Source organism: Chiloscyllium plagiosum, chromosome 9, assembly GCF_004010195.1.
Source record: "Chiloscyllium plagiosum isolate BGI_BamShark_2017 chromosome 9, ASM401019v2, whole genome shotgun sequence".
NCBI classification, from domain to species: Eukaryota; Metazoa; Chordata; class Chondrichthyes; order Orectolobiformes; family Hemiscylliidae; genus Chiloscyllium; species Chiloscyllium plagiosum.
Window position 1 is genome coordinate 80,022,419 of NC_057718.1, and position 27,862 is coordinate 80,050,280.

At 40.4% G+C, this 27,862-nt stretch overlaps 1 protein-coding gene across 3 annotated transcripts in view; it reads right to left on the minus strand.

Moving 5' to 3' along the window:
* prkn (parkin RBR E3 ubiquitin protein ligase) overlaps positions 1-27,862 on the minus strand; it is a 1,109,690-nt gene that overhangs the window by 608,931 nt on the left and 472,897 nt on the right. For all 3 annotated transcript variants that reach the window (XM_043696308.1, XM_043696306.1, XM_043696307.1), the window contains one exon: positions 1,299-1,417. In XM_043696308.1, coding sequence (XP_043552243.1) covers positions 1,299-1,417 — 119 coding nt within the window. The remainder of the gene's footprint in view (positions 1-1,298; positions 1,418-27,862) is intronic.

The window sequence follows — 27,862 nt, forward strand, 5'->3', positions numbered from 1 at the left end:
CACTCATCTATTGTACTCTATGCTACTTTCTCCCCACCCCCACCCTCCTCTCATTTATCTCTCCACCCTTCAGGCATTCTGCCTGTATTCCTGATGAAGGGCTTTTGCCCAAAACGTCGATATTAATCTCCAGAGTAAGTCCAATAGACCAGGAAAAGTAGGAATAAAAGCATGCAGGTAGCAAATTCTGAAATACCCCTGTGACCTATACTGCACTTTAAAGATGCTTTAAAAATCTAAGTTCCTTTTTAAATCCATAACATTTCACACCTTTTTAGAATTGTAAAACTCAGAAACACCTGACTCACCTTGAGCAACAAACATATTAGCACCGAGAGCAAATACTGAAAGCCTTGCTTAAAGTTCCAGTTTTTTTTATCACACTCAGGTAAATTGTCATTAGCATTGACATGGTATATTTGTCAAATTCTTCTTCATGAGGACAGGACTTTAAGAACCCATCATGCAGTCCTCAGTGGGTGACTGGACAGTGTACCATTCCCATCATTCCCACCATTTCCTACTAAACTTGATTTTTAATCTGCAAATGTTGGTGTATACTGAATCGACCATCTCATATTGAGACGCAGATATTCAAATATCTTACTAAAGTCAGTAGTTCATATGTTACCATGAATACTTTATGTCTCAGTAACAATGATATTTCAGATGATGCTGACAGCGCCATCATATAATGTTGAAAATCAAATAAAGTCCATACATTTTCAATGAATAAATCTTTCAAAATAGTACAAAATGGGAGCAATGAGCTCCAACTGCACTCCCTTCCACACCATAAACTGTCCTTGATTCTACAACCACATTATATTAGCTGTTCAGAGATACATAAATATATCACTTGAGTGCTGTTATGGATGAGGTTTCCTTTTAGATGTTGATCTTCATTTCCTCTTGATTTCCCTCAACATCAAACAGCAGAAAAGATAGACCATCCAGGTCTTCAGTGACATTGATAAATTGTTCTTGAGCAAAGACATTCCAGATGGGTAACGGCAGTTCTATCAGCTGAACTAGTGACATGACTGAGACTAGCTACACAATAAATGGTTAGGTGCAGGCAAGCAACCTGTGCTACATTATTAAATGGTGCAGCATGTTGTGAATTGTATCTAACTTGGAAGTTTACATATCATGCACACCATATTTTGTCCATCTATTCACAGTATTTCTTTAGAGTTCAAGAATTCAAGTTCAGTAGCAGCAACATAGTATTAAAGTTAAAACTTTTGGAATATTAAAAATTTATACTTAAAGGTTACATTACTACATTAGCTTACCCTGGTTAAAGTCAATGTTCCTTGCTGACACGTGCTACACCGCACCCTTAGTTTCCCAGGCTGCACTGCTTTGCATGTTGTCTTGCAATAGACATAAAATCTGTTGTAAGGTCTTGAACCTGAAAAGTAAAAAAAGCCTGTATTGAAAAGCCAGATTGTTTTAAGTGGTCAACAATCTGGTCTAAAATTAACTTATCTTCCATTACTAAGATGTATATAGATTTTTTGCCAATAGTAGCATTCGGCACCAAAATGGACAGTACCAAAATGGATCAGTTCAGTGTTTGAATCAGATGGTCATGTTCAAGCACCCCATCAGAGACTTGAGCACAAATAACTTGGTTGAAACCATAATGCTATGAGAGTGTTGCTTGAGTTATCCTTTAGATGCAATACATAATTGAGGTCCTGTCTGCCCTCTCAAGTGGAATGCTACTACTTTGCAGAAGGGTAGTTCTCCCTCATGATCCTACCAAAATTATCTGGACACCAAACAGCAATACCTGAAAATTTGCTGGCATAAATTTAGCTGTTGCATTTCTTACATTGCAACAGTCAAAACAGTTCAAATGTAGTTAATTGCCTGGGAGATCAAGAAAGGTGGTTTGTAGAGATGTAGAAACAAGATGCAGGAGCATGCCATTTGGCCCTTTCTGCCTGTTTGCACTATTCAATATGATCATGACTCATCCTCTATCTTGGTGCAATATTCCTGTTTTCTCACTATATCCCTTAATATTTTTAATATCCAAACAAACACCTATCTCTTTCTTTAATCTATTCAATGACTTGGCCTCCATAGCTTTATGTGGTAAAGAATCCCAGTTTCATTTCCCTTTGTGTGAATATAAGTTTGCTTTCTTTCAAGTGGTACAGTGGCTCAGTGGTTAGCACTGCTACCTCACAGCACTAGGGATCTGGGTTTGATTCTATCTCGGGCAGCTGTCTGTGTGGTGTTTGCACATTTTCCCTGTATCTGCATGGGCTTCCTCTGGTGCTCCAGTTTTCTCCCACAGTGCAAAGATGTATAGATTAGGTGGATTGATCATGCTGAATTGCCTATAGTGTCCAGGGATGTACAGGCTTGATGGATTGGCATTGGGATATGGAGTCGAGAGTGTGGTGCTGGAAAAGCACAGCAGGTCAGGCAGCATCCGAGGAGCAGGAGAATCAACTTTTTGGGCAAAAACCCTTCATCAGGAATAGGATATGAAGGGCTATGGCGAGTGGATCTGCTTCGGATGCTCTTCGGAGGGTCGATGTGGATTCAATGTAGGGATTCTTTGAAATAGTGAGGGATATTAAATTGAAATTCTATTCATGAAGGAAGGTAAAGTGAATACTTCAGGAAAATGAGGGAGTTTTTTGATGGCCAGATAATAATTTCTGTAGCATAGATAAGGAATGCACCTTGAGACCTTGCAGAATCCCAAGTGTAGTAGACTTCAAGGGAAATGCCTAGGATATTGAAGATCCCACTGGGCAATTCCCCTACACCTGGAGCCCTCTGAGAGAATCAATTTAAATTGAAAAATTCAGAGACCTCCACTGAAGTTAAGTAAATAGTTACTCAAGAAAGGTTAGAGTAGTGAATATGTAGTCTTGAGTAACTATTAAACTAACCCTCAATTTAACTCCCACAACATCAACAACACCTACCCCCGACCCATTACAGACACCATACCCTGGTCCCTGACCCAAGATTCCATTTCACCACAAGCCCCTCCCTAAGACTGATGTAGACAAACAAAAGACTGGAAGAACATAGCAAGCCAGACAGTATCAGGAAGTGGAGAAGTCAATGTTTTGGGTATAACCGTTCTTCCCCAAGACCTGACACCACTAGATCTGCCTCAATACCTGGGACCTCAATTATGTTATCCTACTGCCAGATCTGACTACCCCTTTCTCCTGCTCTGTTCACAGACCCCATTCCCCAACTCTGCATCCAAACTGCCCTCCCCAACCCTCCTTCCCAATTGGCTGACCTGACCATCCATTCCACCATTCCAATCCCAATGTACTTATCCCATTCCTGACATGACCGCATCCCCAATCCGACCTGCACCCCCTCCACTGTTCCAGACCAATCTCCCCTCACACCCGCAGCCAGACCCAAACCCACTTGGAACTCAACACAACAATGCCTTCCTTACACTTTGCCAGACCCAATAGCTCCCACTAAACATAACCTAGTCCAAACCTTACCTTTGCCACCTTGTACACTGGCACCTTACTTACTTGCTATCCTACCCACCTGACATCCTATCCACTTGGCACCTGATCACTTTAACCCCTACCCGTATGGTATCCAAGCCATCTGGCACCCTACTTACCTAATACCCATATGGCATTTTAACCTTCTGGTACCCCACCCTCGCACTAACTTTACAAACTTTCTTTCCGACAGCAGCTATCACAGTGGATGTCTGTGAATCAGGACCTTACATTTCAGAAAATGGCAGCTGACTGCTGTGAGAAAGAAGACATGGTTTGTCTTCACTGACAGTTCTGTACTATGAGGTAACTGTCAGAATGGAAACACAGCTCCACACTGATCAGAATATCCTGTAAGAAATGCAAGATTCTTTCACGACTTATAAAGGAATGGATTGGCATTCTGCGTGACATTGCCACTCCTTGGAACCTTTGCTCCGAAGCAACTAAGTGTTTTGTTTTGCAAGGTGGATGGGTGTCTATATGTACAGGAAAGTAAAGAAGCAAAAATACACAAGCGTGTCAGAAAGCAAACAAGAATATGCTGGCTTCTGCAATTTCGCTAATGCACATTCATCAGTGCATGGGAAAGGTGGATTCGTGATGAAAATATATGCAAAAAGACAATTTGCTGTACCTCTAACCTCGGACTCTGTTTTAGTTTGCCAGCTTGTCTGAAAGTCTCTGGTTGAATAAGGCAAGGTGACAACAGTGACCAAGCTGAGAAATTGGCAGGCTGGAAACCTTTTAAATATCGAAATCTGACTGCTGTTTAGTTGTCCAGGCATTTTTTTCTCAAAGGACTTGTTCAGAGAGTTAGCTTTCACTGCCTGGGAGGTGAGTTCTAAGATTGTTTTGCTACCTTGGAATTTTTTTAATTTAGATCTGCATTTTCTAAGTTACAGCCTTGTCAGCAGCATGGAATTGCTTATATAACTCTACCATGGGCTTTTGTGGAGAGGAACAAAGAGACAACAGCAACAGCAATAAGAAGAATAACAGCTACCTTTTCCTCTGGCCCCCTGATGTGCCACATGGCAGAAGGGTAGCAAACAGATCCAGCTCAGAAAATGAAATATCAGAGTATACAAGCAGAAGATGAAGCTTCCTGGCCATAAGTGAGCATTAGTGCTAGTGGAATTTCAGACTTCAGTGGAAGGTCAATGCTGAAATATACAGCCTCCTGGAACAAGATGGCATTCCAGATGGTTTAAGTGGAAAAGAGATGTATCCTGAATTTCTTGAACTCTGTCTCTTTCCTGCTGATGACATCTGCAGAATCTCCCAATCTCCTGCACACAAGCACATTTTACATCCATTTTGCTAACTGCGCAACAGATCAGAATTTAAGGGTCTTCAGGATTGCTGCTCTGGCCTGATTGGAACAGATTCAGGGATTCAGAGATTGCAAATGGGTTACCTTCGAAACACACGGCAGCTGATAATTGTGAGAAGTCTCACTGTGAGTGATAGGTGTAGAGTGCCAATTAGTTGCAGGTAAGTGGTGACAATTCTGATGGAGATTTGAGGACATGCCCTGAAAGAGAGGAAATGGGTGAACCTACAATGCATGTGATGATCTGAGGAATGTGATGCAGGAGAAAGCTGGGGAAGTCAGAGAGAAGGACTTGACAGTGGAATATGGCATGCATTTTACTACTCTTGCCCTGATGAGGGTAATTTTATCTTTAGATTTAGATTTAGACTAAATTACTTACAGTGTGTAAACAGGCCCTTCGGCCCAGCAAGTCCATACCGACCCTTCGAAAAAGCAACCCACCCAGACCCATTCCCCCACATTTACCCCTTCACCTAACAATACGGGCAATTTAGCATGGCCAATTCACCTAACCTGCACATTTTTGGATTGTGGGAGGAAACTGGAGCACCCGGAGGAAACCCACGCAGACATGGGGAGAGTTTGCAAATGCCACACAGTTGCAAACGCCACACAGTTGCCTGAGGCGGGAATTGAACCCGGGTCTCTGGCACTGTGAGGCAGTAGTGCTAACCACCGTGCCACTATGCCGCCCATTATCTGCACTCAGGGTGCTCACATCTTCTGTCACTTTTGATCGTTTCTCATTTCTGCTTGGTCTTAAGGAATCCTGGTTGATAACTGCTATATTTTTTCTGCGAGTTCTTATATCCCATAACATAATCTCCAGAGACACCTTCCAGAAGCAGGATGGAAGAGGGGTTGGAAGGCTTCCCTAATTATGACTCTTTCATCCAAGTTGCTGGCTCCACATTGCAAGTTGTAGAATAGTTTCATTCTGTCCCTGTACTGAAACTTTAACATTTAGGTACAGGTTTTGAGTATTTTCACTTGCTCCAGTTGGTCAGAAAAGCTAGAAATGGGATGTTAATGCATTGGGTCAGTTACAACTCCACAAAAAATCCAACTCCACAATCTTTCAAATTCCTGACCTGTCGCTTGGAAACTCATTGTGCACAAATCCAAATGTTAAGATTCAGTTTTAAATATCTAACTACCCCTCTCAGTCATTGAAAAGTGGATTATAAGGAGAAAGCTAAGTAAGTGGGAGAATTTTCATTGCTTTTAAGAAACACAACTTGAGTTGTAGAAACTGAGGAGGACTGCAGTGCCGAATCTTTTAGATTTAAAGCAGTGACACTAAAAGCTATTAGCTGTCCCATAGTAATGGTATATTTTTACACTTGAGCACTGTAAAAGCCCCAGTAAATACATTTAATCAAAAATGATAGTAAAATGGATGGCTAAAGGCATTTTTTATGGCAAATGTGAAGGCCATTAACATTTATTTTGTAGCACTCTGATTGAATTTCTTAAAAGGTAGCATGGAAGTTTTGAGAATATTGAAGAATTTACAAAAAAAGAGTTAAATCCTTATTTTCTTTGGATCATTTTACTATTGTAAACTTGCACATTTTAAGCAATGACCAGCATTAAAGACACCAAGAACGAGCTTTCAGAGACCTGGCCTCAGGATGGCAAATTCAATTTAACCCAGGCTTACCCTCCTCTATTTAACAAGTAATCAATCTGAATCACGATTATAAACTTTACTAGGTGGAGAAGATATTAGTCTATACTTGAAAGTGGGTGTTTTACCACCCACCCCCTCACCCCCAAATAATTTTCTTGTCTTTAGATTTTATTGATATGTTCAGCCAGAGTCAACAATTTCACTGTCTTCCCTATGGAAGTAACAAAACTAGTATGCAGAATTTAGGACTTTGCAAGGACCATTGGCTTCTTTCAAAAGCAGTGCATTTCCAACTGCACACTTGTTCAGACCTTGGTTCCAACTCATGAACAGGAAGAGCTTCTATTCAGTAAACATGCAGCTTTATTGTGTGATAAAATATCATATTCACCTATGCCAGGTATCCTGAGATGTGTTATCTGCAATTTCTCCTTTCTCAGTCAGACCACTCAGCAAGAGGCTGGATTTGTGAGGACAAAAGTCAACCTCATGCATGATTGAAGATGATTGCCACAAATACAGTCCCATCTCTTGATGGATGACTGCATCTTCCCCCCTGTGCGAGTGCAGATCAATAGATGAAGTTGTCTTCAGTGGGACCTCATGGTCTTGCATATGAAGAATAATGAGCAGAGCAGAGAACTAAGCAGTCTTTCTTTACCTCTGCTCAAACCTCAGGATCTGTGACACATGGAAAAATGTAAAGCTTTGTGGTTGCAAAAGGGTATGCATATGGGTGTAAAGGAAAGTACACAGTAAATGCTAGCTACCCAACCACTGGAGGAAGAACACCTCACCTTCTGCCTTAGGACCCTCCAACCACACAGAATCAGAGTTGATTTCACCAGGGTCCTCATCTAACCTCCCCCCAGATCCAATCTCCAACTCAGCACCGCCCTCTTGAACTGACCTACCTGTCCATCTTCCTTCGCACCTATCTAGGGGAAATTAGGAAACTGGTGAAATCAACACTGATTCCATGTGACTGGAGGGTTCCAAAGTGGAAGATGAGGCATTCATCCTCCATTCATCGGATGGCTAGGATTTGGCGGTGGAGGAGGTTCAGGACTTGCATGTCCTTGGCGGAGTGGGAAGGGGAGTTGAAGTGATCAGCCACAGGGCAGTGGGGTTGTTTATTGTGTGTGTCCCAGAGATGTTCTCTGAAACGTTCCGCAAGTTGGTCCCCGAAACGTCGACTCTCCTGCTCCTCAGATGCTGCCTGACCGGCTGTGCTTTTGCAGCACCACACTTTTTGACTCTGATCTCCAGCATCTGCAGTCCTCACTTTCTTCTAACAGTTTTGTAATGGTAATCTATTTTCCAGCACACCAGTTATGCAGTTAATCTGAAATATTCCTTATTGTTTGTAAAACTTCTCGTTGCTACAGAGGTACTCAAAAATCATCATCGAGCTGAAACACTGTTGACAGTTGCTGGATTTTATGAAGTCTACAGGAGCAGGGATAATTAGTTAGGCAGGATGCAACATTTTGAGTTCCCAATGGCAGGTTGAGACACAGCGATACAGTAATTGCATTGTCAAGAATTACCCTGGCTGTGGTGGGTTCTCATTTGTAAAACATTTGCATGATGTGAATACCTTATTTGTGCAAAACATTTTTAAATGGTTCCCACCTTCAGGGTGAAGTCAACAGTGTACAAGGATCCTTAAAACCACCATTCGTTTTTAATGCAGTTGTGAGTAAGGTATTCAGTTTTCCTTGTTTAACCCTGATAAGGAATAAATCAACACTGATTCCATGTGACTGGAGGGTCCCAAGATGGAAGATGAGGCATTCATCCTCCATTTGTCGGGTGGCTAGGATTTGGCGGTGGAGGAGGTTCAGGACTTGCATGTCCTTGGCGGAGTGGGAGGGGGAGTTGAAGTGATCAGGGCAGTGGGGAGGGGAGCAGGTAAATGGACTCTATTTCAAAGTTCAAACTAGCAAGGTGGGTAGTAGAGGGCAGAGTCAGAGAATGGAGTAGTGAAGTGGAAAAAGCCTGGTGTCCTGGCTTTCTGAGAGTTTGCGTGAAGGTAATCACCAATATTTAGAAGAATGAGATGTGATCTTATTGAAACATATACATAGAATTTCTTCTCTCAAAGTGTTGTGAATTTTAGTAATTCTCATTCCCAGCATGCTGTGGAAGCTGGATTATTGAATACATTCAAGGTGCACTTAGAGTTTTGGTTGACAAGAGCGTCAAGAGTTTTGGGAAGTAGAAAGGGAAGGGGAGTTAAAGCCCCAATCAGATAATAATTATCTTATCAATTGGTGGAACCATCACCAGGTACCAAATGCAACTCCTCCTACTTCACATGTCTTTATCAAGTTGATCTTTCTGAATTTAAATTCCAAGACGTTGAAAAGAGCTGCTCAAAACAAACATCTATTGGTATAATTCCTTGTGTTAGAATCAGTACATCCACAAGCAGATTTATTTTTTTTTTAATTGGATGCTGGGTTGAGTTTTTTGGATGTGTCCTCTGAATGTAAAGGACTAATATATGTGACCTAAGTTTTAATTGCCTCAGTTTTTACACAAGAGTTGTGTTCTATTTAAATGTTAATAACACTTTTCACTTAAGTAAGGATTAAATAAAGACTAAAACTATTCGTGAGAGAATATTTAATTTTATCCATACATATTATCAATAGCTAAATCAACAGCATTTTTTGGGTCACTGACAATCATATATCAAATTTGGATAGAAAAAGTTATTTAATATATAATTCAATTTAACACATGATTTTAATTTCATATAATTGACACATATATTAAGTATTTTACAGTTAAAATGATAGTGGCCGCAAAATGCTTATTATGGTAGTATAAGACCCATTTTATCTTTTGAATAAACATTCAGTGTAATTCAAATTCACATTAGCACCCTTGGTTCTGCAATGAATACACATGTCGTTCTCAGTTTCATTACTTTCCCTCTCAAGCTCGTCCTATGATGAACACATAAATTGAGGCTGGCATCTTGCCCTGAGGAAATATCACATTTTGAGAGATCCTGTCTCTGAAATCAGATGAGACATCAAGGTCCTGTCTGTCAGGACAAGCAGACATAGAAGATCTTTTGGTACTATTTACGGAACTGAAGAGCTGTCCTAACCTCCTTTAAGAATACTGCCAAAGCTGACTACCTGGTTATTGATACCATTGTTGTTTATAGGGCTTCACTATTTTTTTCCTTCATTAAAATTATAACTAGACTTTGAAATTAATCAATCAGCTGTAAATCCTTTGTCAATCTTATCAGAATGTGACAGTTCTGTATATATGCAGGTTGCTATGATCTCAAACTAATCCACTAACTGTATCTGCCTAGAGACCAGCAACTGTTTTTTAAAAATAAACAAGTGTGAGATTCCAGACTTACTAAGAGAATAAAACCAAAAGATTCCATTGTTTTGGTTACTGTACAAAGCTGGAACAGGACTGCAATCAAATACATATATTACTTATATTCTAGTATCCAGAATTAACTTGAGATAAAAATGGATGACAAAGTGTGATCAAATACCTCACACAGCACATCAAATAATAAATGCAATCAAGACGGCTCCAACATATTTGTCTGTAAATTCCCCAGTCCCAGATATCAATGGCAGGGTGGATCATCACAGCTTATTAAAACTTTACAAGGATTCCAATTCTTCACGTTTGATAATCTAACCTCAAAACCTCTTAAGAGCCACACCATCATGGTTTCCTAAATAACTGCTCATGTTCTAATTGATCACCGTCCTTCTCTGGGACTATGATTCGCTTGGATTCTGTATGCTGTTCTCCTGCACTTATTCCCAGGCACAACTCCCGGCTTTTTACTGACAGCTAGACTCACCAAGCTTGTACTGCCTGGCTTTTTCCCATAACCTCTAATCTTGCTCACTTGTCACTTAGAATCCCTTCCCTAATGCTAACGGCACATAACTATTTAATTTGTCTTGGGACCACTTCCTGAGACCAAACACAGAATCAGTCAAGATTAATTGCTTTACAGCGATCCAGCTAAGCAACAGCACAGCTTAACAGCAACCTGCTCTGTCTGCCTTTCTCTTAAATACTTTCTTCTGTGTCTGACTCCAATTGACATGTTAACTTTCAAACTGTTCTGAGGGACCTATTGAAAACCTGACAGCAGGGTCTGTCCTTATTATTTGGCAGAACCGACTGTAGCAACTATTGGAACTTGAGTGTAACTAATATTAGAATGCAAAGGTCCTGTATGTTACAATTTTCACTGTTTGCTGGCTGCATAGTGCAAAATTTCTGCATAGATACAGAAAAGTTGTTTATATCAAAAAGGTCATTATTGGGTGAAGTATACCTAGAAACACAGAATGGGGTGCGGCACAGATGGAAGCCATCAGCCCATTCATACCTGAACTGGTTCTCCAAAGGAGCAGTGCAACTTGTGCCAATCCCCACTGTGATGATGCTGCTCCTTTCATAAGGTTATGTTGTCCTGGGTTTTCTTTTCAGAGAAGTGGTAAAAGACACAGACTCTGAAAAGTCTGGGTTTAGTTGGGTTTTAGGGACAATCTGATTATAGGTGACAGATACTGTCTCAGGCAAAATATTTTTAAGTTTAAGAAAAACACTTGCCCAATAAAAGGGAAGCGGCTAGTTCTCCCAGCTCAGCTTTTCACTGGTTTGATTTTTCTTTGGCACTCTGGCTATTCAGTGAAAGCAGTTAAGCAGTTTTTGAAGCTGCTGGACCCAAGAAGCAGGTCCAGGCTGATCTTCCTCTCTCTCTGACCTCTCTCCTGTAAGAGACTGGGTTTTATTTTAACTTTTGTGAAGAGGGCTGTTAATGGGGATTGTTGCAAGTACTGGGAACAGCAAAATTAAGTTGGTATAGTCTGTTGGGTTTTCGGATTGGTAAAGTTGTTCAGTATTCTGTCCTCTTTTGGTAATCTTGTAAATAAATTCTGTTTTATTTAAAACTAAATGATTTGACCAAACACATCTCACCTGTTTAAAATAACTAGCAATGTTAGGGTCTGGGCTACTTTCTTGAATTGTTTTGAGGGGGTCTGGTCTGGTCCATGACACCACCTTCTCTCTGTAGCCCTACATATTCTTCTATTTCAAAAAGTAATCCAATTCACTCTTAGATGCCTCAATAGAAGCTGCTTTCCCCACAGCCTAAACAGTGCACTCCAGATTCCTGCCACTCACTGCATATAAAAATTTCTCATAGTGCAATTACCTCAAATCCATGCCCTCTTGTTCTCAATGCTTCCACCAATGGAAATGGTTTTTCAAATCTAATCTGTTCTGACCGTTCAAGGCTTTGAATATCTCTACCAAATCTTCTCTCAACCTACTTTTCTCCAAGAAAAAAATAATCCCAACTTTTCCAAATTATCTTTGTAACTGAAGTTTCTCATCCCCAGGACTATTTTCATAAATCTTTTCTGTGAGGACCACAAAGAAACTTCCCACAGTGAACTTAAACAGATGGTCCTAAGGATAATGGGCACCAATGAACAAAACTGGTGTCACCCAGCACTGCTGAGGTCATCCTGAATGGTGGTAAGTTGCTACCATACGCACCTTCTCCACCTTCATCCTGAAAGATGCCACTAAATGGAAATTGACACTAAACTGTGGACCTCCTTTCTTCTTCACTTGCCCTTCACTCATTTCAACCTTCACCTTATACTTGAACTTTCATATAGTCAAGCAATGCCGGCAGATCAGGCTCTGTAGTCTTAGATGTAACAGCAATAAAGAAAGAGAGTTCTGAGAAAGAAACACTAATTCACAATCTAACACTTACTGCCACTAGCTCTACTGCTGCTGAGCAAATGTTGAAAGCTAATTTTGAGTAAGGATCTGTATGCGTTGAGTCATTGGAAATGAGTGACCTACAGTTAGGCCAGCGAAATAGCTCAACTTATGCACAAATTCCACAGAGGGAAAGGTCACATTACAGTTCTGCTGCAGGTTCAAATAAGGACAGATTATAGGAAAACAATGATCAACATCCACACCAAAAATGTCCAATCAATGGACAGGAGCATGGCACTCTAGTCATTGGATAGGAGTGTGGAGGATTAGGGTTCCGCACTTGCACAGGGCATCATGTAGACCATTCCTTTCACCATGCCAGGCTACCTCTGAGAACATCTATTGACTCCTGTCCTAGCTTCCAGTGCAACATTGACAGATGGCTCTGATGTATCAGTGCTGCAGTGGAAGCTCAGAGACAGATCATTCAGACGCCAACTGATGTCATCCAGGCATGAGTGACTGCCACTGAGGATCAGGATCTCAGCATTCGAAAGGGATTGCAGATTCTTACAATAGTCTAGCAATCTGTGCTCCAGCAACTCTGTGGAAATATAAGTGACATGATGGAGCATGATCCTGCTGTCCTCTTTTAGAATAACTGTAACTCTTCCACAGAGGCCAGAATTACCATCCATCCCTAATGCCCTTTGAGAAGATGATGATGAGCCATCATTATGAAACATTGCATCCACGCAGTGTAGGTTTACCCAAAACACAGTTTCAACCATGCTGAGGTGGTGGAATCTAAAGGCAGGTCCGCAAGTTTCAAAGCTATTTTGCTTCATCCTCAAAGGGCATTTTCCCCAGGTGAAAGTCTGTAATCTTCCAACATTTACGTTGCAATTACCATATGGTCCTGTGTAGGACTATGACCTGCAAGTCAGACATTAATGTGATGCACAAGGATGATTGGCTGTTTGTCTGGAATATTTATATATTGACAAATAAAGTTGTATGAATTTTTTTGGTTTCCTTTATTGATAGATGTGAGTCAATGGAATTTTGCAGGAGGATCTGAAATGGATGTAAGGAAAAGTTAGAAAAAATCTCTTTAACAAGTATTATTCATATGTCTGGGAAAGCACTTATAGTTCAATATCAAAGCCAGCATCCAGTTAATGGCTTCAACTTACACATGTTGCAATGCCACCATTACTGAGGGCATTAGCTCAGTATGTGGGCAATGGTCAAACATGGAGGCGACAGCCTGAATTTGAACTGTTCTTCATGCTCCACATGTTGAGCTAGTGCCCACATTTTCCCTAGCCCATATTCAAGTGATTGAGGAATAAACCTTCGGGAGGGGATGCCACTGGTCAAGTAATCCAAAGGTGAAAAGATTTGGGGTTTTGCATTTGAATCCCAAATGACAGATGGTGAAATTTGAATTCAAAGAATCAGCCTGGATTAAAAGCTAGCCTAATGGGGAATTAATACAAAAATCCATCTGGTTTGCAAACTGATCCTTCACTGGGTTTTGAGTATCTGTAAGGTTGTTGTTGAGTGTAAGACAGCTGAATCTTGCACAGTGTAACATAGTTACTATGCTTCTTTTGTCAGAAATGAACATTGACATACTTCTGTTATTCTAAATGATTAAAGACTTAACAGCAATCTAGGTTTGTTCAATACATTGCATCAGTTAGCACTGCTGCCTCGCAGCGCCAGAGACCCCGGTTCAATTCCCGCCTCAGGCGACTGACTGCGTGGAGTTTGCACGTTCTCCCCCTGTCTGCGTGGGTTTCCTCCGGGTGCTCCGGTTTCCTCCCACAGTCCAAAGATGTGCAGGTCAGGTGAATTGGCCATGCTAAATTGCCCGTAGTGTTAGGTAAGGGGTAAATGTAGGGGCATGGTTGGGTTGCGCTTCGGCGGGGCGGTGTGGACTTGTTGGGCCAAAGGGCCTGTTTCCACACTGTAAGTAATCTAATCTAATCTAAGTTGTATGATACGTTGATCTTTTACTATAAATTCTGTGTCCTATGATACTGCACAAATAGCTACCTAACGAAGGAGCAGCACTCCAAAAGCTTATACTTCCAAATAAACCTATTGAACGATAACTTGGTGATGTGTGATTTTTAGCGTTGTCCACCCCAGTCCAACACCAGCGCCTCCACATCATCCTCAGAAGTGGTCAAGCAAGCAACTCCATTGTAAAGTAGAAATACACCTTCATAGACAATTAGCAAAAGCCTTTTTCAGTCATTCATGGGACGTGCATGTCACTGGCTAGACCAGGCTTAATGCCCATCCTGAATTGCCCTTGAAAGGGTGGTGGAGACTACCTTCTTGAACTGCTTAGTTCATTTGGTGCAGCTGTAACTGCTGTGTTGGCGTAGTTCCAGGATTTCAACTCAAGGTTTTAGCCCATGTATTTCTAACCATCCTCAATATGCAAGTGATCTCAATGATTAACAAAATATCATTTCTCCATGATAGTCTTCAGCAAACTAAATTAAGAGTTTGTTCTTTCTCCAGAGGTTAATTTTGAAACACAAGAATATCACTCAATAATTGTTTCAAACCTTTTTCCGATATAATATTTCAAAGTGATATTGAAGTTCAGAAAATTTCCCTCGTAGACTTTTTCCTCCATCAATGTAGTACTGCTGTGACAACTGCAGACTGTGTTTGCACAAGACTTTTAGAATTTTTTTGTAATATGACACAAAGTTGGATGGAAGGGTGAGGAGGATACAGAAATCTTGCAGTGTGATTTGGACAGGCTGAGTAGGTGGTCTATTACATGGTATTCACAAATAGGAAGGCACAGTATTATTTGAATGGCTGTAAGTTAAGATAGATGAATGTTCAATGAGAGCAGTGTGCCTTTGTGCATCATTCACTGAAAGTAAGCTTGTAGGTACAACAGGCAGTAAAGAAGACAAACTGTATGTTGCCTTCATAGTGGCCAATATAAATTTGAGTACAGGAACAAGGATGTCATATTGCAATCATACAGGGCATTGTTGAGGCAATACCTAGAATATTTCATGCAGCTTTGGTTTCTTTTTCTGAGGAAGGATATTCTTGCTATAGAGACAGTACAGTGAAGGTTTACCGAATTGATTCCTGGGATGGCAGGACAGGCATATGAGGTGAGATTGAATCAGTTAGGATTATATTCACTGGAATTTAGAAGAATGACTGGTGTTCTCATAGAAACCTATAAAGTAGTAACAGGAATAGACAGGTTAGATGCAGGAAGTATGTTCATGATGGTGAATGAGTCCAGAAACATGCGTCATTGCTTAAAGCTTGGGAATAAACCAAAACCATGCATCATAGTTTAAAGCTAGGGATTAAATCAGAACAAAGCGTCATAGTTTAAAGCTAGGGAATAAACCAGAACGATGCATCATAGTTTAAAGATAGGGAATAAACCAAAACCATGCATCATAGTTTAAAGATAGAGATTAAACCAGAACGATGTGTCATAGTTTAAAGATAGGGAATAAACCAAAACCAGGTGTTGTGGTTTAAAGAGATGGGGGGAAATAAACCTGTTAGGACTGAGATGAGAAGTAAACTCTTGACAGAGAGTGGTGATTCTATGGAATCCACTGCCATAGAAAGTGGCTGAGACTCGAACATTATGTGTTTCAAAGGAAGTAGACATAGTTCTTGTGGCTAAAGAGATCAAGGAAAATGGGGCAGGACAGAATTAGAGTATTGAGCTTGATGAGCAGTCTTGAGGAGTCTACAGTCTCCAAGACTTTACAGCATTATGTAACTGCTAATAGTTGAACGTTTAGGTCAGTAATTTCTTTGAGATTGTTAGACTGCTTCAATTCTTGTTTAATTTTTATCTATTTGAACTCATTTTGATGGTGGGATTTAACCTTCACGAGGCATTTTGTGTGTCCAGAATTCGTAATTTGGTCCTTCAGTTGCTGACTGAACAAAACACTCTAGTCTCCATGGCTTGCTGATGGGACTTCATTGCAGTGACCAGCTACCATGTTTATACCTCAATAATTTCTGAATATTGAGTATTGTCACAATCCTATTTAGGGTCAAGAGTGTGGTGCTGGAAAAGCACAGTAGGTCAGGCAGCATCTGAGGAGCAGGAGATTCAACGTTTCAGGCAAAAGAGAAGGGCTTCTCTCTGCTCTCCTGCTCTTTGGATGCTGCCTGATCTGCTGTGCTTTTCCAGCATCACACTCTAGACTTGAATCTCCAGCATCTGTCGTCCTCACTGTCACCTACAATCCTATTTAGACCTATGCATATCTTTTTCTCTCATCGCTCTTTCATTTTCTGCTTGCAGTTGTTGAATGAACACTTGATGGCCTGTTTCCAAAGTTTGATGTGTTTTTTTCCAAATGTATCAAGTTCATGTTGATATTCTTCATGTATGATTGTAAAGATGTGCTGCACACATTTGTCCATAAAGGTCGGGCATCATCCACCCTGCCTGAAATTTCTTTCTCCACAAATCCATGTTAGGGCTGTGAGACCTCTTTTCTGCATGAATGAAGAGTCCTGTCTAATTTCAAAAACCAAGACATTTTAGTTGTTGTGGTCACTTTGGTGGCTGTTGAAATGTTTAAAGCTTTACTTGTGTTCATTTGTGACTGAACTTTTATAAAGTGTTCTTCTTGTGTCTCTTCAGTGGTCCAGCCTTCATCACAGGGAACAATTTCTTCATCTAACTGTGATTGTTGTTGCTGTTCCAGCCTTTTGCATGTCCTTGATAGGATCCATGAAACAAGCAGACAACTTTACCTCTTTGTTACCTCTTCAACAAAGGCGTGGCTCTCCTCGAATAAACAGCAGAGACTTCACAAACAGTGTTATATGAACCCAAGAACAGAGGAAGGTATCAGGCCTCTTACTCATTAAATGAACAACACGTGCAGTAGATTCCTTTCTTGTCACTCTACAGAAACAGCAAACTAACATCTAGAATGTCATCTTCTGGCTGGCCACCTTCATGTTTGCCACCTTGGTTTCCCACAATTTACAACTTTTCTGTTGAGAAAAGTAAAGGGTCTGCATTACATTTTTGAAGACCTAGGATTGGAGTATCTGAAGTGGAAAATGATTACTGAAACATTGAGTTAGCTTCAGTGTCTGCTAACCAAAGAATTTTCAAACTGCACAAGCAATGGCTTTTGCCTACAAGTGGAACATCATCCATCCTCCTTGAAGCTTCCACTAAACTACATTGGAACTGTGAGACCTCTTTCCTGCATGATGATTTGTAGGTGCCGGTGTTGGACTGGGTATACAAAGTTAAAAATCACACAACACCAGGTTATAGTCCAACAGGTTTATTTGGAAGTACTAGCTTTTGGAGCATTGCTCCTTCACCACCTAGTGTTTCTTTTTTGATTTTTAACTTCCTGCATGATTGAAGAGTCCTTTCTAATTTCACAATCCAAGATGTCTCAGTTGTTGTGGTCACTTTGCTGGCTGTCAAAATTTTTAAAGCTTTACTTGGGTCAATTTGTGATTGACCCAATGATTGATCCAATTAATAAGGAAACATAATGGTTACGAGTGACAAACAGGGTCCAGATGATATCATTTCGATTACAACAGCCCATTCCCCCTGATTTTGAAACCTCCTGTGACCCAATGTTGAGTAGAGCATAATCTAAAATGTTCTGGCTCAATCATGGTCAAGAATCCAAAAGAAAAAGGTCTGACCTTGCCTCCAATTTAAAATTAGATTTTTTTGTTGCCTTTAACTATGCTATTTGCATACTAAAATTACTTTTGTTGGGCTGAAAAATCTGTGGAGCAAAATTCCTCCCTTGGGCTTGCTATATCTCCCAAGAAAAATATAATTTGGCTGCTCAGGGTTCACTATTACCTGGACACTTGTGGACTGTAGTTGTCTGTTTTCTTGCTTCTGTGTTGTCAATGCAGCTCTGTACTGGCCACCATCTGGACTCTTGGCCGCCTGTACAACTAGCTAGGCCTAACTCCTGTGAGTTGGTTCTCTTAATGGTTTTGATCACTTTGCTTTTGGTTGCACTTCCTGCTGGTTAACCTTCAAAATGCTATTTTCTTTCCCATCTCTTTAAAGTGCTCCAATTCACTATTATTTTATTTACTGCTGCTAATTATTTTTCTTTGTGATGTGCCATGTTCTCTGCTGTGTTTTCTTCTGTACTTTATCAGCTTTCATGATGGCTTTCTCACTTTCGCTGCAGTTTTTTGTCTAGATAGGCTGTGAAGTTTGTCGCTTATTGCTTCCTGGTGCTGCTTAGTTTCTCTTAAGTGTTTCACCCCACTGCTACAAATGCATCACTTACTTAGTTCCATTCTTCACTCGTAACAACATTCTGTTTCTGGGCTTTATTTCAGGTATTCCTTGCTGCTTGTTTCTGGTTCTGTTCATCTAGTCACCATCTGTCACCATGCAATATACTTTATAAATGAACATTAACAACCTTTATTGAACATAAATATATACAAGTAACAGTAAAAGAGGCCATCTTCTGAAAGCTTATAGGTGAAATCTCTAGTTCTATGTGATCAGACAGCACTATTAAATTGTTCCTTATGCACATGTGTAGTAGCTATTTTTAAGAGTAAAGATATCAATAACCCTTTAATCCATGGTATTTATGATGATACTTGTTGGCCTTGTATTAAATACCTCAATCAACAAGAAGATGTTAATGAATTGGTTATTTAAGAGATTTAGTTAACCCAAGGGTGGGTTGGCCCCAACAATCTCTGATGCCACTGACAAAATGTTAGCAGCGGTGGGAAAACAAAACATACTGAGTCCAAAATTTTATGTAACCTCCTTCAGTCCATGTACAAAATTTTATGTAACCTCCTTCAGGAGAGGGACAAAAGGTCCAATTGTGGATTTTAAAATTCTCATCAGTGTTTCCAAATCACTCCTCCTCTATGCCTACTTTTGTAATTCCCTCCAGCCTGGCACCCTTTCAAACGACTTGCACTCATCTCATTCTGGATTCTTGAGAATTGATCCCTAAAGCTCTTTACCTCACTCTCATCCCTAGGCATAATTTAAAAGTTACTTTTCTAGCCAAGATTTTGGGCATCTGTCATCAAACCTCCTTATGTGTGCAGTATGAAATTTGTGCCTTGGGTTCCTTTAATTGTTTTTATGAACTTCTGAAGAAACTTTTAATAGTTCATGATTCGGATATGCCGGTGTTGGACTGGGGTGTACAAAGTTAAAAATCACACAACACCAGGTTATAGTCCAACAAGCAATCACCTGATGAAGGAGCGTCGCTCCGAAAGCTAGTGTGCTTCCAATTAAACCTGTTGGACTATAACCTGGTGTTGTGTGATTTTTAACTTTAATAGTTCACAGCAATTATAAAGGAATCATTGCAATTTTCTTGGTTATTATGAAATACTGGTCCATGTGACCTGGGAACACCAACTGAAAGCAATACTGACATAGAGAAAGTTAAGATACAGATCCATCTGGACTTGTTGATGCAAACGATAGCGTGGGCACAAGGTGGTTAGATCAAAGATGCAACACAAAGAAGAAGCAGATAGGAACAGCAAAGGGGACATAGAATTCTGTTAGGTTAAGCCAGCAAAGCTCTCTCTGCAAAGACTTTTTTTCCTGTTTGGCAGTAAGAAGTAAAATAGAATGCCGGAAGCTCTTGGGAACCAATGTATGAGAGAGCTAAAATGGACTGATTCCTAAAAAGCCTTACAAATACCTCAAGTGTTTAAAATACCTCTGGGTTTGTATCAGAAGTAGCCAAACCATGAACTTCTGTGTTACTGATTGGTGGACTGAAAAGGAACTCTGGAAAACCACATCATTGGGACTGTTATGACCTGAGGGAGAGCAGGGCTTTTGAAGAGTGCCTTGCTGATGGTAATCACATCCACGGGCTGACAGCTGTCGTTGGACAGCACTCCTGACCTACCCTATGTGAATAAAGAACAGTATACTGTGTAACTGTGTGGCTACAAAATACCATAAATGCTGAATGTACCTTCAACCCACAGCTGTTACCAGCCCACATGAATCTGTATCTTAACCACCTCCATGTCAGTAATGCTTTCAGGTCAGGTGTTCCCAGGTCACATGCACCAGTAGTTATATTACTCAAGAAAATTGCAAAGATCCCTTTATAATATATGTGAACTATTAAAAGTCTTTTTAGATGTTCATAAAAGCAACTAAAGAAACCCTAGAAACAAAATAACATGCTGCACACATAAGGTGTGATCGCAGAAACCCAAAATCCGAGCTGAGAAAGTAATTATTAAATTGCTTTTAGGAAAGAAAGTGAAGTGGAGGGGTTTAGGCAGCAATTCTCAAGAATTGCTTATGGTTGTTTAAGACATACCTTTGTTGCATGTACTATTTCACTATTAGTTATTAATCATTTGCATTGGTTCTGATTTGCTTTAAAGTAAGAGTTATAAATAGTGAAATCTTGTTAATTTTCTCTTGTGGGGATCATAACATAGTTAAGAGCATAAGTACCCTTTTAGTAACCTAATCATTTTTAATGGCTGCTAATTAATTTTTCTGGTTCAAAAAATTAGCAATTAAAAGTGCAGAGCTTCATTGCATTAAGAGATGAATTGATATTGAAGATGTTTTTAAATATATTTCTTCTTACTTTTCCACTCTTATTTTTCTCTTTCCTTTAATCCAATCATTCTAGCCATCTCATTTTATTTCTCTGAATCTGATTTGGAACCCAATTCACACAATCCAGTTTGCACTCCTTCTCAGTTCATCTATTGCTTATTTCTCAATGATTAAATTTCATTGATTAAGAAAATATACTTTTGACCTTGCCATTCACCGAAGTCCCATATGCCCTAATGCGCTACTCAATCATTGCCAGCTTGCAATTCCAGCAATTTTGAATGCAAAGTATTTTTTTTGAACTGATGGATGAAGGAAAAAGTCTAAGTAACTGGACATGTTGTGTAATATCCTACTCCAAGAAATTCAGTGTTATCATAACACAGTAAGGAAAATTACGAGGAGGAACACTGAAGCTCATTCCTCTAAGCTCTCCCTTTGATAGGAAGACTAGATCAAATTCACGTGCCACACGATTGAATAGTACTCACAAGCCCAAATTATGCATTTTGTTTGACAATTTTGGCAGTGCTGCACTGTCAGAGATGACAATTTACAGGTGAAATCTTCAACCAAAACCCTGTTTGCCCTTTCAGATAGGCATAAAAAATATCACAGCACTATTTTAAAGAAAAGCAGCTGACAAGTACATTTTTTGATCAGTATTTAGCTTTCACTTAAAATCAGATTTAGCAGTCATTATTTCATTGCTGTGCACAAATTGTGCCTTGCGTTTCCTACATTACATCAACGTAACTCACTTCAAAACTTCTTCAATTACTGTAAAGCACTTTGTGCCTTTGGAAGTCATGAAAGGATCTGTCTAGATATTGGTTCTTTCTTTCACACAACATAAAGTGAGTCACCAATGTTCCCCATATTTATTACACAGGTATAGTTTAAGGCACCAGAGCAAACGTTTGATGGGGCAAAGGATGAAGATGGAGGACTGATTTTGTGAATATTGTAATATAAATTCATCAGAGGCTGATCAACTTGCATCCTACAATATTTTAAAGCTTTGAAATCATGGCCCTGGATACCAGCAGACAAATGTTTAACATTGGACAATTCTCTCTCACTTAACATTTGGATGAAAGCAGCATACCACTTAGCTTCCAATACTGCAGGAAGACATTTCATGCTAATGTTATCATCATCATATAATTTCATGGCCAATCATTTTAAAATGTTACAAGTTGAGACTTATATAATCAAATTACATGGTGTAGTATATTTCTCTTTTTAAGTCTGAGTAAATCAGCAACTTGACCATGTTAATATGGAAAAGTAATGGGCAATAAAGCTGAAGTAAGGCATAGAATAAGGAAGTAGAATTGGGGTAGAGGAGCTGAGTAATGACAAAAGAAACTGCAAGAAGTGCGGTGGAAATGGAACGAAAAAAGGAGGAAGGGATGGGAGAGAAAATTGGTAAAGGAGAAAAAGGAGGGAGAGTAGCAAGATGGAAAATAGGAAATGATTGGTAAGGAGGAGACCATGAAGTAAAGGAGAAAAGAGGATGGAGCTTCCGGTTGGTAGCCTTTCAGCCTTCAATTTAAAATTGCAATCATTCAGATGGGATGGCATAAATCCCTCCGTTTTAACTGATATTACTCATCATCATATCATCTAGCACCCACCCAAACCCTGCCCCAACACTAGCCAGCCCCACTAAATTTTACTGAATCGGGCTTAAACATTAACCTATAAGTATCTAACTCTTTTCTCCACTTCTGCAGATGATTTAATCAGGATAGAGAACTCATTTGGTAGCAACAGTTGATGTAAAGCTTTCTATTACTGACTTCACCAACTTTCTCATTAAAAAAGCAATGAAACACTTCTCTCCCAACTTAGGATGACTATCAATGCTGGCACTTTAGTTTGACTTCAGCACTTACATTTACCAGCTGTGTTCTCTTATAAATGTTTACTTTCCAACATTACTAATGATGCAAGCTAATTTTATATTACATGTTTCAATGAAAAACAGACAAAGCCCCAACAGAAGAGGAAAGCTGCAGAGCTGGAATCTGATTGAAATTACATGCCTGTATCAAATTACTTAAGCTCACTTAAGTTAAAAAAATTCAAGATCCAATTTTAAATTATATTCTTATGTTCAAAGCCACTCTCATTGTTTGAACAATAATTTATTACAGATTTCATTTATAGAAGAAGGAAATTACAGTGGTGACTCACACCTTCCATCGCACACTTGCTATTCACTTCATTAAATGACTACATTGTTGGAAATTGAATCAAGAAGCTGAGGGACTTCTCTCTCCTTCTGGACGCCTACTCAAATTGTAAGAAGGAAAATGTAACTCCAGGAGCCAAAATTAAACTGGCAAAAATAATTATCATCTTTTAAGCAAATTTGTCCAATGTTAAACATTTGTCTGCTGGTATCCAGGGCCATGATTTCAAAGCTTTAAAATATTGTAGGATGCAAGTTGATCAGCCTCTGATGAATTTATATTACAATATTCACAAAATCAGTCCTCCAGATCTGTTTTTACACAGGAAATCTTCATCCTTTGCCCCATCAAACATTTGCTCTGGTGCCTTAAACTATACCTGTGTAATAAATGGAGTTTGCACTTCTCCCCATGTCTGCGTGGGCTTCCTCCGGGTGCTCCGGTTTCCTCCCACAGTCCACAGATGTGCAAATTAGGTGGAATGGCCATGCTAAATTGTCCATAGTGTCCAAGAATGTGTAGGTTAGGTGGATTAGCCATGGGAAGGTGGGTTCGGGTGGGATGCTGTTTGGAGGGTCAATGTGGACTTGATGGGCTGAATGGCCTGTTTCCACATTGTAGCGATTCTATAAGGGTAAATGGCACTAATTTTTTGTTTCCACTATCTCACATTCACTCTAGTTCTGCTACTGCCTTCACCTCCCACTAATGTTCATGATGCACCACCATTCCCGTGATTGCATGCAGTATCTTCACTCATTGGCTCTCATCCACTCAATCCTTCCAAACTACTAACGTTCTGTGGTTTCCACTCACTCACTCAGGGCAACTCACCATCTGTCTTCCATCAGCAACTGTACCAACCATTTTCTCTGTCTTTTTTCCCATCGCACATAATAGGGCAGAGAGGGACAAGGCAGGCAGTGGGGTGTCTAACATTAATGTTCTTATCATCGATTTGGAGAAAATACTTGCATTATTGGGAGAGGACCATGATCACTTATGTGGTGATGCTGTGATCTCCATGCCTCAGCAACCAAAAAAGATTAATTGTGAAGTGCTGCTCTACTCTCCCAGTACTGTGAATGTATTCTTAATGTTCCCAAACTTTGACCCCAATTTCACAACTTATTCCCTTTCTTGTCTCCTGCAAGCACGAGCAGCATCCATACATCATCTCCAGCACCAGAACAGACAATGGTATGTAAAAAATAGGCACCGAGTGAATAGTGGCATTTTTTATTCGATATTTGTTTATTTTTCTGGTGAAATTGGCTGAAAATATTTGTTTTGCGGTAGTTTTCATTTCCGCATTGCAACTTAGAGGACATTTTGATACTTAGTAATGGGGGTAGCTAAGATATGGAACGATTAATGAATCGAAATTGGGATTGAATCACTGATCCTTTTGGTGAATGAATCCAATCACAGACTGCTGGACAGCAAACATGTTGATTGGCTCCTTCATTCTACCTCTTCTTTCTTTTTATCCTCTTTCTTCTCCTCCTCTTCAACTGCTTATACACCTGAAGGCAAGATATATACCTCAAGGATGAACAGATTGTACAGAATGCAGTAGACCATGATGAACTATGAAACAATCTATGGTAAATGTTGCAGAGCACCCATTCAGTGGTCAAACCAATGGAAGCATTGCTAGAGCAACCTGATGGTTAAGGCATAAGTGGGTACTGCAGATGCTGGAGATAAGAGTCAAGGTTAGAGTGGTGCTGAAAAGCACAGCAGGTCATGCAGCATCTGAGGAGCAGGAAAATTGACGTTTCGGGCAAAAGACCTTCATCAGGAAGGTTATTTAAAGTTGGTAAAGGTTTGAAGGGCTCTTAGCAGAGTGTCATATCCACCCAGGATCTCCAGAGATCAATTCATTTACCAGAATCCTAGTAAGGAACAAACTCCTCAGAGCAGGAGGAGTGGTAAAAGGGGTAACTGTGATCATGAACTTCTTCATGCCAGGATCTTTCCAGGCTAGAGGAAAAACATCTCCTATGGTTTGCTTGGTGACACTTCGTGTGGTAGCATGGCTCTCACTGCATGCAGACGACCCATGTTTGTTTACGTTCTCAGGTCATGTGCTAGGTGGTCAGTAGGTTATTTTGTTTCCAGCCATCTTAAATAGTGATAGTACAGCTGACAGAGCTGGTACAGAACAAGGCATTCTACCTGCTGCCAGGACGTTATGCATTCACGTGCACAATTTTCTGAGCATGATTATACACCAACTGCACATTCAAGGAGGAAAGCTCTTTGTGATTTTGGCACATTTTTTGCATTTAGATGCAATGCCTGCAAAGTAACGTGTGCAGTCAATTCCACCATTGGAAAGTTTGTTATTCTTGAGAAGCCTTGTGCACTCTAATTTTTTTCTTCTATTTGGAAGACAGAAAACAATTTCCTGGCATTCAGTGTAATAGTCACCTCCCATATACAGAAAACTGTGAGATTTTGGAGATGTTGTTTCCAGTAGCCTGGAAAGATCCGGGCATGAAGAAATTCTTGGTCACAGTTACCCCTACAACCACTCCTCCTGCTCAGAGGAGATTGTTCTTTACTGGGATACTGGTAAACGAATTGATCTCCGGAGATCTTGGGTGGATATGACATTCTGCTGAGAGCCCTTCAAGCCTGAGAGTCTTTATCAACTTTAGATAAGAATATAAACATTCAGTCACACCCATTAATACAGAAACAGCCATTAAAAATCAATCTGCAACCAAGCTGAAAGTATTGACCAACCCATTAAATACCGGTGGTGGAGGAGGTCATAGAGTCATAGAGATGTATAGCATGGAAATAGACCCTTCGGTCCAACCCGTCTATGCTGACCAGATATCCCAACCCAATCTAGTCCCACCTGACAGCACCCGGCCCATATCCCTGCAAACCCTTCCTATTCATATACCCATCCAAATGCCTCTTAAATGTTGCAATTGTACCAGCCTCCACCACATCCTCTGGCAGCTCATTCCATACACCTAACCATCCTCTGCGTGGAAAAGTTGCCCCTTAGGTCTCTTTTATATCTTTCCCCTCTCACCCTAAACCTATGCCCTCTAGTTCTGGTTCCCGACTCCAGGGAAAAGACTTTGTCTATTTTTCCTATCCATGCCCCTCATAATTTTGTAAACCTCTATAAGGTCACCCCTCAGCCTCCGACGCTCCAGGGAAAACAGCCCCAGCCTGTTCAGCCTCTCCCTGTAGCTCAGATCCTCCAACCCTGGCAACATCCTTGTAAATCTTTTCTGAATCCTTTCAAGTTTCACAACATCTTTCCGATAGGAAGGAGAACAGAATTGCACGCAATATTTCAACAGTGGCCTAACCAATGTCCTTTATAGCCGCAACATGACCTCCCAACTCCTGTACTCAATACTCTGACGAATAAAGGAAAGCATACCAAACGCCTTCTTCACTATCCTATTTACCTGCAACTCCACTTTTAAGGAGCTATGAACCTGCACTCCAAGGTCTCTTTGTTCAGCAACACTCCCTAGGACCTTACCATTAAGTGTATAAGTCCTGCTAAGATTTTCTTTCCCAAAATGCAGCACCTCGCATTTATCTGAATTAAACTCCATCTGCCACGTCTCAACCCATTGGCCCATCTGGTCCAGATCCTGTTGTAATCTGAGGTAAACCTCTTTGCTGTCCACTACACCTCCAATTTTGGTGTCATCTGCAAATTTACTAACTGCACCTCTTATGCTCGCATCCCAATCATTTATGTAAATGACAAAAGTAGAGGGCTCAGCACTGATCCTTGTGACACTTCACTGGTCACAGGCCTCCAGTCTGAAAAACAACCCTCCACCACCACCCTCTGTCTTCTACCTTTGAGCCAGTTCTGTGTCCAAATGTCTCGTTCTCCCTGTATTCCATGAGGTCTAACCTTGCTAATCAGTCTCCCATGGGGAACCTTGTCGAACGCCTTACTGAAGTCCATATACATCACATCTACTGCTCTGACCTCATCAATTTTATTTGTTACTTCTTCAAAAAACTCAATCAAGTTTGTGAGACATGATTTCTCATGCACAAAGCCATGTTGACTATCCCGAATCAGTCCTTGCCTTTCCAAATACATGTACATCCTGTCCCTCAGAATTCCCTCCAGCAACTTGCCCACCACTGAGGTCAGGCTCACCGGTCTATAGTTCCCTGGCTTGTCTTTACCGCCCTTCTTAAACAGTGGCACCATGTTTGCCAACCTCCAGTCTTCCTCTCCTGTGACTATCGATGATACAAATATCTCAGCAAGAGGCCCAGCCATCACTTCTCTAGCTTCCTACAAAGTTCTCGAGTACGCCTGATCAGGTCCTGGGGATTTATCCATTTTTAACCGTTTCAAGACATCCAGCACTTCCTCCTCTGTAATCTGGACATTTTGCAAGGTGTCACCATCTATTTCTCTACAGTCTATATCTTCCATATCCTTTTCCACAGTAAATACTGATGCAAAATATTCATTTAGTACCTCCCCCATTTTCTGTGGCTTCACACAAAGGCCGCCTTTGCTGATCTTTGAGGGGCCTTATTCTCTCCCTAGTTACCCTTTTGTCCTTAATATATTTGTAAAAACCCTTTGGATTCTCCTTAACTCTATTTGCCAAAGCTATCTCATGTCTTCGTTTTGCCCTCCTGATTTCCCTCTTAAGTATACTCCTACTTTCTTTATACTCTTCTAAGGATTCACTTGATGTATCCTGTCTATACCTGACATATGCTTCCTTCTTTTTCTTAACCAAACCCTCAACTTCTTTAGTCATCCAGCATTCCCTA